Source organism: Megascapheus bottae, chromosome 17 (genome assembly GCF_031878675.1).
Source record: "Megascapheus bottae isolate mThoBot1 chromosome 17, mThoBot2.hap1, whole genome shotgun sequence".
Lineage (NCBI taxonomy): Eukaryota > Metazoa > Chordata > Mammalia > Rodentia > Geomyidae > Megascapheus > Megascapheus bottae.
In genome coordinates, this window is record NC_143525.1 from 43,552,375 (window position 1) to 43,570,154 (window position 17,780).

At 39.6% G+C, this 17,780-nt stretch overlaps 1 protein-coding gene across 1 annotated transcript in view; it reads left to right on the plus strand.

The window, feature by feature from the left end:
• The window catches only part of Brip1 (BRCA1 interacting DNA helicase 1), an 86,261-nt gene that overhangs the window by 589 nt on the left and 67,892 nt on the right, over window positions 1–17,780 (plus strand). The window contains 4 exon segments of the mRNA XM_090351753.1: window positions 1,308–1,419; window positions 4,788–4,961; window positions 6,337–6,464; window positions 10,144–10,263. Coding sequence (XP_090207879.1) covers window positions 1,308–1,419; window positions 4,788–4,961; window positions 6,337–6,464; window positions 10,144–10,263 — 534 coding nt within the window.

Sequence of the window (17,780 nt, forward strand, 5' to 3'; positions counted from 1 at the left end):
AAAAGTGTCCATATTTAGTACAGATACAGGTTTTCTTTTGTATTTTCAATTTGCATTTGGTTACAATCACAGATATAGAACCCATGGATATGAAGAGGACATTGTATTTTAATCATATAGAAATTAATATACATATTTGAAAAACAGATTTTGTAATTATTACATCTTCATGTTTTAGATAGGTGCTGGTGATTCACAACTGTTATCCTAGCTACTCAAGAGCCTGAGATCTGAGGATTGAAGTTCCAAGCCAGCCTGGGCAAGACATTTCATGAGACTCTTATCTCTAGTTAACTAGCAAAACATCAAAAGTGGCACTGTGGCTCAAGTAGGAGAACACCAGTCTTGAGTGAAAAAATTCAGAGACAGCAACCAGGCCTTGAGGTTAAAAAAAAAACTCTCCAAAACCCCCACCCAGATGTCCTCCATGTCAGTTTAGTATTATCCTGAATTTACTTTTCTTTCCTAGCTGTTTCTATACTTTTACATATCTATATGTCTTTAATACAGAGTTTTCACCTTGTCCAAGGATATGGTGTTAGCCCTTTTTCTTCAGAAATTGGTTGATTTATCTGTCCTTTTTTTCTTTTCTTTTGTTGGTTGTAGGGGCTTAAATTCTGGGCCTGGGTGCTGTCCCTGAGCTCTTCAGCTCAACGCTATTGCCCTACCCCTTGAGCCACAATGCCACTACTGGTTTCCTGGTGGTTAACTGGAGATAAGCCTCAAGAACTTTAGGATCTCAAGAACTGAGGATCTCAATCTCCTGAGTAGCTAGGATTACAGGCTTGAGTCACTGCGCCTGGCCAATTTATGTGTCCTTTTACTTCTTGGTTGGGCATTTAGATTGTTGACATTCTCTTGGAGTCATTCTGCTGTGACCTTTTTTTATATATTTCCCTATATGCATATGGGAAAAGTTTTAGAGTGGGCTTCCTGGAGTTGGGCCTCCTCCACTTTCATACACAATGATGTTATCAATTTGTGTCTCTCGTTAACTTTTCATCATAGGTAGTCATAAATGTTAGAGTATTCCAATTTTACAGAAATGGTAGGTTGATTGCATAATTAAAGTACAAGTTGCTTTTCTCACTTCTCTGGTGATTGATAGGCTTTTAAATCTAACACTTAGGGAGAAGTGTGATGAAAATAAGTCTTGATAAAAGTAAATTCTAGTTGGTTACCTATGTCTTCACTGTGGCTTCAGGACTGCAGCTGATTCAGTTTACCTCTGATGGAGACCTAATAAAGTGAAAGAAGTGCTTATTAATATTTTTGTTGTTGCTGATGGTTTCTTTCTGTGTTTGTAGATTGTCAGAGGACTAAACAGTAGGCAGCACTGTTTGTTGGAGAGCCCCACAGGAAGCGGGAAAAGCTTGGCTTTGCTATGTTCTGCTTTAGCATGGCAACAGTCTCTTACCGGTAAGTAATTGCTTCACATCTTCAGGCTGCTTAATGGGACCCAAAAAAGAAATGCAGTGAACTACTCTTGATCCAGACTAGGGGAGCCTTGTTCTAGGTGTTCTTTCTTTTTTTCATAGTGCTGGGGATCACACGCAGAGCCTTGAATGTCCCAGAGAAATGCTGCGCCCCCGGAGCTGCATCCAGCCCGAGCACTGTCCTTTAAAATCCTTCCTTCCTTCCTTCCTTCCTTCCTTCCTTCCTTCCTTCCTTCCTTCCTTCCTTCCTTCCTTCCTTCCTTCCTTCCCTCCCTCCCTCCCTCCCTCCCTCCCTCCCTTCCTTTCCTCCTCCTCCTCCTCCTCCTCCTCCTCCTCCTCCTCCTCCATTTAATTGTTATAAAGGTGAGGTAGAGATGGGTTTCAGTGACATAAGTCAGGTAATGAGTTCATTTCTTTTTGGACAGGGTCATCCCCTCCCTCGCTCCCTCCCAGTTTCTCCCTCCCATCCCCACTCACAGTTTGTATAGTGCATTTGCAACATAGTGTCTAGTGAGTACCACTGCTGCATTTGTTCACTAGAGGATCCATAGTTCAAATCTTCATACCTGCTAGGTGAACACTTAAGATTATCAGCCCTAAAGACATTTCTTTATAAGAACCTCTCTAAAAGGTTCAATACAACAGAATGTTTAATCTTAAAGCATAATATGAGGTGGGGTGAGGATAAAGAAAGGATTAAAAAGGGAAAAAGGATTAAAAATTGCAAGAGGGGAGCTCAGTAAAGGGTGGAAGTGGGAGAGAGGGTGGGCCTGGGAGGGAAGGAAAGGAAGACTATATGACAGGAAACAACTCACGTAATTCTAATCCCTCTATTCACCACCTTTGTAATAACAATAAAGTAACCTAAAAAAAATGGTGCAATTCAGTCTTTTACCTTATAAGAGCATTAGAGCTGGGCCGGGAGTTTGGCCTAGTGGTAGAGTGCTTGCCTAGCATGCACAAAGACCTGGGTTTGATTCCTTGGCACCACATACATAGAAAAAAGCTGGAAATAGTGCTGTGGCTCAAGTGGTAGAGTCTAACCTTGAGAAAGTCTGAGGACAGTGCTAAGGCCTAAGCTCAAGCCCCAAGACTAGCATAAAAAAAAAGATATCAGTGCTTAGAACTATTAGGAAAATAAATAGATGATAAATCTGTATGTAATAGATGCAAGAGAAGAGGTTATCATGATGCTAATATTTAACACTATTGATTTTATTGAGTAAATCCTCTAACACATTTGTTTATTTGGCCCTTTCTGATAATATTCAAATGTGGAGTAAATAAGAAAAAATATACTAGCCAGGACTGATAGCAATGGTTGAGGTAGTGATCCTTCCTTCCTTCTTCCCTCCCACCCTCCCTCCCTCCCTCCTATCTTTTTTTCCTTCCCTCCCTCCCATGCTCCTTCCCTCCCTCTCTTTCTCTCCCCCTCTCTCTCTCCCCAGTCTTCCCCCCCTCCTTTCTCTCTTTCTTTCTTTCATCATGGGGCTTCAGCTCAGGGTCTGGGCACAGTTTCTGAGCTTTTTCACTCAAGGCTAGTGTTCTTCCACTTTGAGCCACAGCTTATATCTGGTGGTTCTTTGGAGATAAGAGTGACAGACTTTCCTGCCTGAGCTGGAATGGAACCACAGTCCTCAGATATAAGCCTCCTGAGTAGCTAGGATTATAGGTATGAGCTACTGCCACAAGGTGAGTTAGGCTAGAATTTTTGAGGTAGAGTTACTGGTTTAGTTTAGTTTCATCAGTTGTGAACAAAAGTAACTAAATTCTATTTCTAAAAAAATACGGGTAGAGGGTTTTAGCTCTTTGTTGAGTAGCTATGATTACAGGCATGAGTCACAGGTACCGGCAATCCCAGACTTCTTTAAGAGATTCTTCCCCCCCCCCCCCCCCCTTGTTGATGAACTTAGGTTCTCGTTTTGGCCAGGTAAGTGCTCTACCATGGGAGCCACACCCCAGCCCTAAAAGAAAATGTTTATGATACTGACAAAGCCTTTTTAAAAAATAAATATTTACAAGCTTTTGATTGATCCTTCTGAAGCATATTGTTAACCTTATGTATTATATTTAGGTATCAAGTACCTTTTATTAATTTGAATAGTATTCTTAAAATAGAGTTTGATACATGTACAGCAGACTCTTGGTATCTGCATATGTGGCTCCAGGGGGACTACTATTGAGAAAGTGACTGTTCTGGAGATATATTCATTTTTCTTATAATGCTACCAAACTTCTGTAAAGACATGCTACCTTTCACTTAGTCAAAAACTCACCTTATCATTTAAGTATATCACATGCTCTTTCTGGCTTGGGGAGGTTTGCTGTAATTTTTAACCTTGCATTTTGGATACCATTTTGCTTTTATGTTTTTTACAGAATTAAGGTCAGGAAAATTCTCAGGAGATCACAACAATTTAAATACAGTTGACAATTTAAACACCTGATGATAATGCAGAACTGACTTAGTGCTTCTTCCTGTCAACTGAGCTGTATGGTGTGTGCATGGATGCATGGGGATATGGGGATTTAGAATTGCTTTTGAAATTTCTGCTTTGACACCCCCCCCCTTTTTTTTTCCTGCAAAACTGGTCCTTGCAAGGTCTCTCTCACTTAATTTACACCTCCAGCCCCTTTTACTCCAAGGTTATAATTTAGATGTGGTCTCTTATTTTTTGCATTGGGATTTCCTAGACCAGGTTTCTGCTATCTACAGTCTCCTGACCACATGTGTGTCCTACTGCGCTCAGCTTATTGAGGTGACGTCTTGCTAATATTTTGCCCAGATTGGCCTGAAACTATAGTCCTTCACATCCACACCTTGAGTAGCTGAGAGTATACACATGAGCCACCTTGTTTAGGTAATTTTTAAATTATGTTTTACTTCACTTGCTCAAATCTGTGTAATAAACCCATGAGTAAGGTAGGCTTAGTTTATCTGAAACTATTTCCATTTGAAATAGAAGTGTAAGGAATAGAATATAACTCTTAGGTGTTTACATATTTGGGATATTAACTTTCATGTTCTTCATCTAGGTAAATAGCAATTTAGAATATATATTATACATTTGTTTCAGTCATTCCTGCTTGATTTTTAGCTCTATCTCAGTGGAAGTGAATATTTGAGTGGTTGGGCTTTTATTGCATCTTTGGTTGTTATTACATTGTTAGGGTTTTTGGCACGAGTGCTTCTCTTGTCTTAATTTGATGCTGTAGGTGTCTAGCCTGTCCAGGTTTGCCAGAAAATCCTCCCGATACTGAATGAGCTGAGATGATTGCTCACCCTGGCCACAGACAGCCATTGGGGTTTGTTTGGTCAGATGTGTTACAAACAAGTTATTTCATTTTCAGGGAAGCTGGTGGATGAAGGCGTGAGTAAAAAGGCTGGAGCACCGTCGTCGTGCTGCTGTTCATGCCACGCCGAGAGTTCTCTACTCAGTGACGCGAGCCCAGGAACCTCACCTCACTTCAACAGTCCGGGCACATCAGCTTCTGAAAGAAATGATACTTCATTGGCCTGTCGAGGTAAGTAAGTTACATTTTGGTCTGGGGCTGTTGGTGTTTGTATTTGTAGTCTTAATTATTACTGTTCTAAGGCCTACTTTAGATAAATTTGATTCGTATACTTGATTGTGTATGCTTACCCAATTTCTTTGAAGTTGCTTAATGGAATTTAGTTTTGCTGTTGGTTAATAGGATTTGAACTCAGGGCCTTGATCTTATTAGGCAGGAACCCTACCGCTTAAGCCATACTGCTTGTGCCCATTTTGCTTTAGTGTTGTTTGATAGGGTTTTCTGTTTTGCTCTGGCCTGAAGTTTTCCTCTTTAAATCTACTTAGCTGAGATGATAGTTGTGTACCATCGTATTCTGCCTACTGGTAAAGTGAAGTCTTGCTAATTTTGTGCTGGGGCTAGCCTCCAGTCTCTCACCTCCTCATCTCTTTCTAGGAAGCTGTGATTACAAGCATGAAGCATTATACTCTTTATTTATTTTTGTGTTCAGGATGTAATTCGGACTCGGATATGCTAAGCATGTACTCTAACACTGAGCTGTCCCTTTAGTTGGAATTATTTTTTAGTTTACATTTTGTCAGTGGAGGGGCTTGAATTGAAGGATTGAGTGCTATCCCTGTGAAGGCTAGGTAATCTACCACTTTGAGCCACAGCTCCACTTCTGGCTTTCTAATGGTTGATTGGAGGTAAGAATCTCACCAGGTATTGGTGGCTCATTCCTGTAATCCTAACTCCTTAGGACACTGAGATCTGAGGGTCATGGTGTAAAGCCAGCCCAGGTACAGAACTCCCTATGAGTCTCCAGTTAACTACTAGAAAACAGGAAGTGGCGCTGTGGCTCAAAGTGGTAGAGCACTAGCCTTGAGCTGAAGAGGGCAGGTACAATGCCCAGACCCAGGGGTAGGGTGGTAGCCTTGAGCTAAAGGGCTCAGGTACAGCACCCAGGCTGAGTTCAAGTCCCTTGACTCACAAAAAAAAAAAAAAAAAAAAAAAAGTATATCTCTCAAAATTTTCATTATATGTTTTGTTTTTGTTTTTGTTTTTTTTTGCCAGTCCTGGGCTTGAGCTCAGGGCCTGAGCACTGTCCTTGGACTTTCTCAAGGCTAGAGCTCTACCACTTGAGCCTCAGCACCACGTCTGGCTTTTTTTCTATATGTGGTACCGAGGAATCGAACCCGGGTCTTCATGCATGCTAGGCAAGCACTTTAACCACTAGGCCAAACTCCCGGCCCTCATTGTATGTTTTGTATAGAAATGCTTTTAAACATGTTTTAACATTTCATATTTTAAGCTATCAGATGGAATTTTTAGAAATGTTCTACATCTTGGGCATTTTTTTTAATTGCCTGATTGCTTTATACTAATTTTTGGTTACTTATTATATAAGACTCTCCTAGAAAAACCACCTTGGCTGCAAAGTTATCTGCCAAAAAACAGACATCTGGACATAAAAATGAAAATGATGATTTTCAAGTAGAGAAGAAAAGAATTCGACCCTTAGAAACTGCACAGCAGGTAAACAATTTATGCCGACCCAAATTCATTTAGTTGTAGCCGAGTATAATGAAATAAGTCAACTCCTTTGCGCATTTGTGGAGATTGGTAAAGTTTTGTTCTAGCTATGTGGCAATTTATTGGTACTTTCTGTGTGTATGCCTGCACTGTATGTATGCCTGTGCATATGCTGGTCCTGGGGCTTGTAGTTAAGGCCTGAGTGCCATCCCTTAGCTTTTTCACTTAAGACTGGTGATCTACTATTTGAGCTATAGCTCTGCCTCTGGCTTTTTGCTGTCTTGTAAATAAATCTTACGGACTTTCCTAGTAAGCTAGCTTAGAACTGCAATCTATAAATCTCAGCCTCTTGAGTAGCTGGTATTGGCAGATATGAGCTAACCATGACAGCTATAATTTCATTTTATTTAGTTATTTGTTGCATAGGAACTTGTTATTACAACAGGGTATTCATGGTAGCTTGTCATGTATGTCCCAAATTGTATGCTGATTTGACAGAAAAATATTACTTGAGGCATATCTTGGTTATAACAACTTTGTAGTTTTAAAATTCTTGCATTGTTTTCATCTAATCATGGCCTTTTGGCCAAAATGCCTTTGAGGCAAGGCTCGCTTCTCTAATCCTAGCTACTTAGGAGGCTGAGATCTCAGGACCACCATTTGAAGCAAGCCCAGGCAGGAAAATTTATGAGACTCTTTTCCCCCAGTAAACTACTAAAACTGCCAGAAGTAGGGCTGTGGTTCAAATGGTAGAACACTAGCCTTCAGCAAAAGAAACTCAGAAACCGTGCCCAGGCTCCAAGTTTAAGCCTCAGGACCAGTGTGCAATGAAAACAATAGCAAAATGTCTTTATTGTAAATATTCATTCAGGGGCTGGGAGTTTGGCCTAGTGGTAGAGTGCTTGCCTAGCGTGCACAAAGACCCAGGTTCAATTCCTCAGTACCACATACATAGAAAAAAAGCCAGAATTGGTGCTGAGCCTTGAGAAAAGTCCAAAGACAGCGCTCAGGCCCTGAGCTCAAGCCCAGGACTGGCAAAAAAAAAAAAAAAAATTTGCATCATGGATAGTTTGGTACTGATAGTTTTAGTACATTGACAAGGTTTACTTTTATTTGTTGAGTTTGTGTGTGTGTGTAAGTGTAGTACTAGGGATGGGACTCAGGCTGTGTTTATGATAGGCATGTACCCTTCCAACTGAGTTCACATTCCCTTTATGCTGAGACAAGATTTCTCTAAATTGCCTAGGCCTGGAACTTTTTTTTTTTTTAAAGAATTTATTAATGTTGATTTTTACATCATATTTTAAATAACAAGTTTAACAAACAAGTGTTCAAGGAGGGAATCTCTACAGTCACTGGGACTTAGTATTTAGAACTTAATCAAAATTAGGCTAAGGGTTTGTATGTCATAGAAACATATTAATTTATGAAATAAAACATTATGTCTATAGAGTCATAGGTTTTTATGTCTATATAGTTATGTTTATATTTCCATTACCATTTCCATAGCTTTGGATATGCAGTTATTGAGTCCTTGCTCTTGTACTCTTTGGATTTAATAGCCACATATTAATCCTCCTCTTTTCTTTTTTTGCTGTTCCTGGGGCTTGAACTCTGGGCCTGAGCACTGTCCTTGGGCTTTCTCAAGGCTAGAGCTCTACTACTTAAGCCTCATCACCATTTCCGGCTTTTTTCTATGTATGTGGTACCAAGGAATTGAACCCAGGCCTTCGTGCATGCTAGGCAAGCACTCTACCACTAGGCCAAACTCCTGGCCCTGTCCCTGAGCTCATCAGCTCAAAGCTAGCACCCTGTCTCTTGAGCCACAGCACCACTTCTAGTTTTCTGGTGGTTAATTGGAGGTAAGAGTCTCACAGACTTTTGTGCTGGGCTTGCTTTGAACAGTGATCCTTAGATCTCAATCTCCTGAGTAGCTAGGATTACAGGAGTGAGCCACCTGTGCCCTGCTGTTTGCTCAGTTTCTATAATTCAGCTTTGTGTTTAGAAATAGGGTGGAGTAGAGCTGGGTGTGGTGATATAAACTTATAATCTCAGCCCTGTGGGAGGTGGAGATTGGGAGGATTGAGGTTTGAGGCTAACCTTGGACTAAAAGTTAACAAGACTGAAAAAAAGCAAAATAGCTACTGGGACTGAGTTTGAGGCTACTCAGGTAAAATGTGGGGGAAGTAAACTAAAATAAACTTGCAGGAAAAATAAAGCAAAAAGCTTGAGAGACTGGTTCAGGGGGCAAGTGCAGATTGACTTCAAATTCCAGTACCACCAGTTATTCCCTCCAAAATGTGAGGTAAGGTACAATGTAAAACATTTCCCAATTTCACAAGCTGATATTTCATTTTTATTAAGACTGAAGTTATTGAGGTGCTTTTTTCCCTCCCAGGATTTACATGAATAGGTGTAGCTAAAGTTTGGGAAGGGAATTTAGGGTTACTTACATACATACAAATACAATATGACTTGTAATAGTTATAGCAATTGCAAGTAATTCTACCATGTAGGAGCTAATTAAAGCTACTTTGGTTAAGATTACTGTATCTATTTCATTTAAATGCAATTATGACATGCCTATTTGGGGGATTGTTTTTAAGTGGCACTGGGGTTTGTATTCAATGTCTTGTACTTGATAGGCAGCTGCTCTACCACTTGATCTACCCTCTCAGCCCATGGGTTTTTTTGAGGGTTTATTTTGGTGCTGATGTTGGGAATTGAAGTCAGGATCAGGGCACTGTTCCTGAGTGTTTTTGCTCAAGGCTGGTTCTGTACCACTTGAGCCACAAGCTCATTTCTGGCTTTTTGCCTATTAGTTGAAGATAAGAGTCTCATGAACTTTCCTGCTTGGCTGGCTTCAAACTGTGATCTTCAGATCTTATCTTCCTAAGTAGCTAGGATTACAGGTGTGAGCGACTGGCACCCATGTATTTAAATAAAAAAAAAATTATTACTGGGGTCAGAGTTTGGCCTAGTGGTAGAGTTCTTGCCTAGCATTCATGAAGACCCAGGTTGGATTCTTTGGTACCACATACATAGAAAAAGCCATACATAGAAAAAGTGCGACTGTGGCTCAAGTGGTTCTAGCCTTAAGAAAAAACCCCAAGGATATTGCTCAGGCCCTGCTCAAGCCTAGGACTGGCAAAACCAACCAACCAAACAAACAAAAAAAATCCCCTCTATTATTGGCAGTTAGAAATAGTCTTTCAGAGGAAGTAGAGTTCTAATTTAAGTGGTAAACACCAGATTTGAGCAAAAAGTCAAATGAGAGCACAGGGTTCTAAGTTCAAGCACAAAAATAATACTTTTCAGAGCCAGGTACTAGTGCTCCACCTGTAATCTTAGCTACTCAGGAGGCTGAGATCTGAGGATTGCAGTTTGAAGCCAGTAGAGGCAGAAAAGTACATGAGATACTTATCTCCAATTAACCAGCAAAAAGCTGGAAGTTAAGATGTGGTTGAAGTGATAGAGAACCAGCCTTGAGGGAAAAAGCCAAATGAGAGTATTGAGGCCCTGAATTCAAGCTGGTACTTGTACATGCACATCCACACCACGTCTTTTCAAGTGTGTGTGGGGGGGGGGTGTATAAAAATTGTACCTACTTATTTTGATCTTTGAGAACAACTAGCATGTCAGACTTTGAGTTTCCATTAAATTTTATCTTCCTTTCCTACAGATGAGGAAACGTCAGTGTTTTGAAAAAGAAGTAGCCCCCTTAAATGCAGAAGCTCCTTCAGGAAAGACTGTAAAACTCAACTCTCCAATACAAAAGATGAATTCCTTTTCTCCACAGAATGTATGTATTTATGACCTTATGGATTAATGGGAAATGTGGGATTCTCTTAAATTCATTTTTGAAAAAGAAAGATGTGTAATTTAAAGAACAATGTAAAGCAACACCGAAGTCCTGAGTAGTGCTGTGTGTTCATTGAGCTGTGAGCAGGTGAGCTCTGTCCCTCTCCACCTTGGCTCTTCATTTGAAAAATGAAGGTAGGACTGGGAAGGAGGCTGAGTGCTAGTGCTTGCCCAGGTGCTTGCCCAGGATGCATGAAGCTCTGGGTTCCTCAGTACTACATAAACTGAACAAGCTGGAAGTGGTGCTGTGACTCAAGTGGTAGAATGCCAAAGGACGGTGTCCAGGCCCTGAGTTCAAGCCCCAAGACTGGCAAAAAAAAAAAAAAAAGAGAAAATGAAAGCAGTGTACTGCAGAGTAATCAGAAAGGCTTCGTTTACTGTTTTCCTTCTGTTTTATATTCTGATGGTTTTGAACTTCAGTTCTCTTACAGAATTCTTTAATATCTTTATGGGAATCTTAATGAATAGTCCAGTGAGTTCCAGAACTCACAAGTTTTTGTTGGGTGATATATAAGGTGAAGGGCTTTTTTTTTTTTTTTTTTGCTGGTCCTGGGGCTGAAGTCAGTGCTTAGGAAATGTCCCTGAGCTTTTATGCTCAAAGCTAGCACTCTTCCACTTGAGCCACAGCTCCACTTCTGGCTTTTATTTATTTATTTTTATTTATATATTTATTTTTGCCAGTCCTGGGCTTGAGCTCAGGGCTTGACCACTGTTCTTGGACTTTCTCAAGGCTAGAGCTCTACCACTTAAGCTGCAGCACCACTTCTGGCTTTTTTCTATGTATGTGGTACCAAGGAATTGAACCTGGGTCTTGTATGCTGGACAAGCACTCTACCACTAGGCCAAACTCCCGGGCCAACACTTCTGGCTTTTAGGTAGTTAACTGGAGGTAAGAGTCTTGTGGACTTTCACGATGGGGTTGGTTTTGAATCATGATTCTCTCATCTCAGCCCCTTGAGCAGTTAGGATTATAGGTGTGAGCCATGAGCACTGGCTCCTTTAACATTCCTTAAGGATGTTTTTGTATGAAACATGTTTAGAATCTACACTATATTCCCCTCCCCTCCTGTCCCTCCCTCCCTCCCTCCCTCCCTCCCTCCTTCTCTCTCTCTCTCTCTCTCTCTCTCTCTCTCTCTCTCTCTCTCTCTCTCTCTCTCTCTTTCTTTCTTTCTTTCTTTCTTTCTTTCTTTCTGCCTCTCCCTCTCACTCTCTCGCTCTCTCTTTTTTCATTTTTTGCCAGTCTGGGGCTTGACCTCAGGGCCTGGGTACTGTCCTTGACCTTCTTTTGCTCAAGGCTAGCTCTCTACCACTTGAGCCACAGCACCACTTCTGGCTTTTTCTGAGTATATTGTACTGAGGAATGGAACCCAGCAAGCACTCTACCACTAAGCCATATTCCCACCCCCAAATCTAGACCATTTGACAATCAATATAGAACTGTGATGAGTACTTGAATTTTAAGCTTGGTGCTTCAGTTGGGTAGACAGTATGTTGACTGATGTTATTCATTAATATTTTGTTCCTCTCCCTGGTAAAATATAACCACATCTATAGCTATGTATATATATATTTATCATTTATTTTTAAACTAGAATTGATGTTTCCTGTGTGTGTATATATATATGTGCATATGCAGGATATGTATATGTATAGAGGGGATTTTTTTTTTCTTGGTTGATCGTGGGTCTTGAACTCTGGGCCTGGGAGCTGTCCCTGAGCTCTTCAGCTCAAGGCTACCGCCCTACCCCTGGAGCCACAGCTCCACTTCTGGTTTTTTAGTTGAGGCTAGGTTGAGATGAGTCTCATGGACTTTAGTGCTCTGGCTGGCTTTGAACCGTGATCCTCAAATCTCAGCCTCTGGAGTAGCTAGGATTACAGGTGTAAGCCATTGCACCCAGCGTAGAGGGGATTTTTTTAAAAAATTAATTTTATTAAGTAGTTGTTCACGGAGGTTATGATTTTATGCATCATGTTATTGCGTCATGATCAGTGTTACTCCTCCCATTGTTCTCTCCTGTTTCCCCTCTTCACCCCAACCTCAAGTTATATAGTTCAGTTTTTACATAATATACATTGACTATGTTGACTGCATTTGCTGCTCACCCTTTCTCCTTCCATTCGTGTTTCCTCCCTTGGTTTTTCTGGTATAACTGTTTCTGTAGAGACAGAGTGATTTTTCCATAAATGAATGATTTATTACTCATAATGTTAAAGGTCTTATTTTCTGGCAGTTTCCCATAAGTCTACAGGTTTATTGAACAAGCTAAATCTCCCAATTAAATCTAATATTCTAATGGTAACATTTCACCAATGTGACAGAGAACTTTTATTTGTAATAAGACGTATGTGATATTTGTTATATTAATTAAACATTCATAAAATAAATTTCACATGCATCAGAGCACTTTTATAATGCAAAGAACATATGGTAGGGTTCTAATATTTGCTCATTTTTGAGTTTATAATGAAAAACTATATATGTTTATAATTCTTTGTATTTTCTGAATAGTCAAGCAAGACACTCCCATAAATTGATTCATCTATTTTTTTTCAGAATTAGAGTTAATCATTACCATGGACATAAAAGAATAATGGGGATATAAATAGTTCATTTATTTTATTGACTCTTTTAGATAAAATAGTTAAAACCAGCCTATATTTTCAAACTTTTCTCAGGTTTCATTAATCTTTTTAAAGATTTAAAGTTTTTTTGTTCTGTTTTTGATGGTACTAGGGATCAAATTCAGGGCACACATTCTAGACAAGCATATATGTATATCCCCAAGCCTTTAGAAAAATAGTTTTTTGGATTCATAAATTAATGGCTTAGTTTTCTTATTTCTACTAGGATGTAAATGTTACAGTTTTCATACTTTTCAAATATTTACTTCTGTTATTTATTTTTCCCATGGATCAGTTTAGTGATTTCCTTGAATTTGATATTAACTGCTTTGGGTTTTTTGTTTGTTTGTTTTGGTTGGTATGGGACTTGAAGTTGGGTGCTGTCTCTGAGCTCTTTTGCTCCTGGCTAGAGCTCTACCATTTTGAACCACAGCTCTACTTCCAATTTTTTGATGATTAATTGGGGTAAGTGTCTCTTTGACTTTCCTGCTGGGACTGGCTTTGAACCATGATCCTCAGATCTCACCTCCTGAGTGGCTAGGATTACAGGTGTGAATGACTGGTGCCTGGCTTTTTTTCTTTATTTTAAATTAAGTTATTAAACTTAATTTCCGTTCTGTGAATTGGACAGTTAGGTAATTGTCTTCATCTGCCTATCATTTCTAGCTTTGTCCACTCTTCACATTAGGAAATAATGTTAGTGCTATGGAGTTAATTCAGTCTAGAGCACATGTCTAAAATAAAGTGGGGTAAAAGAAGTGTCAATGTTCTCTCTCTTTTTTCCCTTCCCCTCCCCTTCTCCCCTCCTTTTCTGCCAGTCTTGGGGCTTGAACTCAGGGCCTGAGCACTGTCCTTGGGCTTTCTCAAGGCTAGAGCTCTACCACTTGAGCTACAGCACCACTTCCAGGTTTTTCTATGTATGTGGTATTGAGGAATCAAATCTGGGCCTCTATCGCTAGACCATGCTCTCGAGCTCTACAATTTATTTGAGTTAACATATTAATAACATTGTAATATTTTGTTCTACCATTCGTAATCATTTTCTCTAGGATTTATGCAAGTATAAATGAATATATGTGTGTGTGTGTATGTGTATGTATGTATGTATGTTCTTTTAATTAATCCTCATAATGGGTAAAGTAGTCTTAGTCTTTTAACTTATAAAAAATCCTAGAGTTGAGCCAGGAGTTGAGCCAGGAGTTGAGCCAGGAGTTTAGCCTAGTGGTAGAATTCTTGCCTAACATGGACGAAGACCTGGGTTCGATTTCTGGGTACCACATATATAGAAAAAAGCCAGAAATGGTGCTGTGGCTCAAGTGGTAGAGCTGTAGCCTTGAGGAAGCCCAAGGACAGTGCCCAGGCTCTGAGTTCAAGGCCCAGGACTGGCAAAAAAAAAAATCCTAAAGTTGGGCTGGGAGTTTGACCTAGTGATAGAGTGCTTGCCTAGCATGCACGAAAACCCCGTTCGATTCCTCAATACCACACATACAGAAAAGGCCAGAAGTGGTGCTGTGGCTCAATTGGTAGAGCACTAGCCTTGAGAAACCCAAGGACAATACTCAGGCCTTGAGTTCAAGCCCAGACTGACAAAAGAAACAAAAAAAATCTTGATGTTATGTACATTAATAAAATAATTGTAGCCTCTTTTAATTGTTTTTGCCTGGTGTGAAGGAGAGACCCGTTTCCAGCAGAGTGCGCTGTTGCCTTTCTGATAAAGTGTTGATCTTAGGGAGACCTTGGACTACCCCAATTCTTTCCTCTCATACTCTTGTATGTTCTTCCTCCTTCCTTCTTCAATCCTTCTCTCATTCCATTATTCTCTTTTTCTATTTTAGAATGTCCTGTAGGATCTTAGACAAAAACTGACTAATCTCTAAAAAGTATGATGTTATTTTTTCATATTTTCAATTCACTTGAAGTTTAAAGGAATTTGTTAGATATGAAGAAAGTTGACAGAGAGGGTTATTCTGAGCAAAATATAATATATACATGTTTGAAAAATCATAGGGAAACCCCTTGCTGTAATTAATACATATTTTACCAGAGTGTCAGGAAAATAGAATAGGCTCGGGTGGGAGTGGGGCAAGTTAATAAAGGGGGAAAATGAGGATCACAGTTCATTTGTATGCATGAAATTAGAACAGACTTGAAATGGTTTTAAGAAGAAAGAATGGGGGGAGGGAAATGGGGACAAAAAAGAAATGCACCTTCTCTCTGGTGAATATAATGTAACCCTTCTATTAGTTACATTAAAGAAGAAAGAATAGAATGAGGGTGGATGATAGGGTGGATAAGGTTGATCAAGGTACATTGTTTTACACTTGTAGAACTGTCACAGTGAGCCTCCCCTTATACACTAGTGTGTTCTAAAGTCACTCATTAGCATAACTGTCTATAGTTGCAGATGTTTGTGTTCAGGAACTCCTCTAAGTAATTTAGAGATAATAACTCACCTGGGAAATATAGGCCCATGTGAGTTAATGCACATTGTCAAGTTGTTTTAACGAAAACTTTTTGTTTGTTTTTGGTGGGTCATGTGGCTTGAACTTGGCATGGGCACTATCCTTGAGCTCTTCATCTCAAGGCCACTGTCCTAACCTTGAGCTAAGGCCCACTTCCCATTTTTTGGAGATAAGAGTCTCAGGTCCTTTGTTCCCGGGCTGACTTTGAACCTTGATCCTCAGATCTCAGCCTCCTGAGTAACTAGTATTACAGGTGTGAGCCACTGGCACCCAGCTTATTGCAACTTTTTTTGTGCGCATGTGATACCAGGGTTTGAATGCTTGTTGACAAGTACTCTACCACTTGAACCAGGGCTGTAGCCTTCTTTTGCTTGGTTAATTGATTTTGTAAGTCAAGTGTTTGTTATTTTTGTTCTGCTAAGTAGTGCCTGTACAATGAGCCTCCTAGTGTTTGTTCATTCTAGCTAGGCTAGCAGGTACATGATGCCAAACCCAGCATATTGTTTTGTTCTGTGATGACTGCAAACTTTTTGATTAGGCTGGCCTCAGACCTTGGGCCTCCCAATCTCTACCTCACAAGAGTGGTTATATTAAATGGGGCCATATAACAAGGGCCATCATTTAGCTTTTGTTACAATCTTAGGAGGAATTAAAGACATTATTTTCCTTGATTATTTGAGAGAAAAATTGCCTGGTTTATAATTTGTTCATGTTACAGAGCTGTCGAGAGGATGAATTTAAGCAGCAATATGCTGTGTGACAGGTCCTCTCAACTGCCTTGATACTGCGTTTAATTCTTCCCTATGGTCTTTGCAGGAAAGATGATTTGTTTTAAACTGTCACAGATCACATTGTTTGTAGTATCATTTGTTTCCTAACAAATGGCTTGAATTCTGAGTTTGGAACTTCCCTGAAGTTTTTTTGCTTGTGTTCTAGCACTTAAGCCAGAGCTCCACTTTTAACTTTTCGGTGGTAAAGTAGATATAGAGAGTCCCACAAACTCTCCTGCCTGACTGGCTTTGAACCACTTGTCCTTTGTTCTCATCCTCCTAAGTAACTAGAATTACAGGAATAAGCCATTGGCACCTGGCTTTTCTGTCCTTTATTTTTATAGTGCTTACCAGAGTTTGTTTCTATGTAGATTGAGTTATTCTGTTTGGTTCACCTCATTGCCAGGATATTTATATGGATAAATGTGATCTCTCTGTTTTCTTTATAACCAGCATCCAGTGCAGACAGGATCTGTACTGTGTAGACACTCACATATTTGTTAACTAAATAAATGAAAAGTGGTCAAAGTCAAGGAAATCCAAGATTCATCACCAGATTTTATTCAGAACAGGTTTTATTTAGACCTATCTACTTAAGGAAATATTATAGTACTACCCCCCTACTTCTGAAATACATTTTAGTTGTACTTTTTAATGTATTAGCATATAAAATAAAAGACTACACAATTATTTCAGGAATTAATTATTTTGGAGATTAAACAAAAGTTTGGAAACAACTTTTACTTATAGCTGTCACAGAACCAAGTTGTTAAATAATATAACTAGTTGAAATATAGCTTATTCATGGGAGCAACATTGTTTGTTTTTATTGATTCATTTTATTAAGTAGTTGTCCCTAGAGGTCACAGTTCCATACGTCAGGTTGGGAGTAGAATTCTGTCCATCTCTTTCCTTCTCCTACTCCAACCCTAAAGTTGCGTAGTTCTGTTCTTTTTTTTTTCATGGCCAGTCCTCGGGCTTGAACTCAGGGCCTGAGCATTGTCCTTGGGCTTTCCTCAAGGCTAGAGCTCTACCACTTGAGCTGCAGCACCATTTCCAGCTTTTCCTATATATACCAAGGAATCGAACCCAGGTCTTCATGCATGCTAGGCAAGCACTCTTACCAAATAGGCCAAACTCTCGGCCCAGTAGTTCTGTTTTTACATAATGACTGCATTTGCTCACTCTTTCATGAAAGAGTAACATTCTAAACATTTAAGTCAGTTACTTAAATATGTTTGCCTATATGTTTTATGGAGCTGTGATGGTATGATAATTTTGGGGAGTCTGTACTGCGCTAAATAAGTTATATGTTCTTTGATTTGATGTTCATATCAGCACTGTGGAGAAAATAGATTAGGTCTCATAGGTAAGAAAATTGAAGGCAAATCATATTAGATGATTTGATCATTTGTTATGCTGTAGGCAAACAGTGAAACCATGATTTGAACCTAGTTCTAAAATTGAATGTAGACTCATTCATGGTCATTGGGTACAGATGAAAGAAAAAGAATTGGGGAATTTTTGTTTTTGTTGTTAGCTGGTGATTTAAAAGAAACATGTGAGTATATTAAAATGTCTTTGGCAGCTCTGTGTGGTGATGC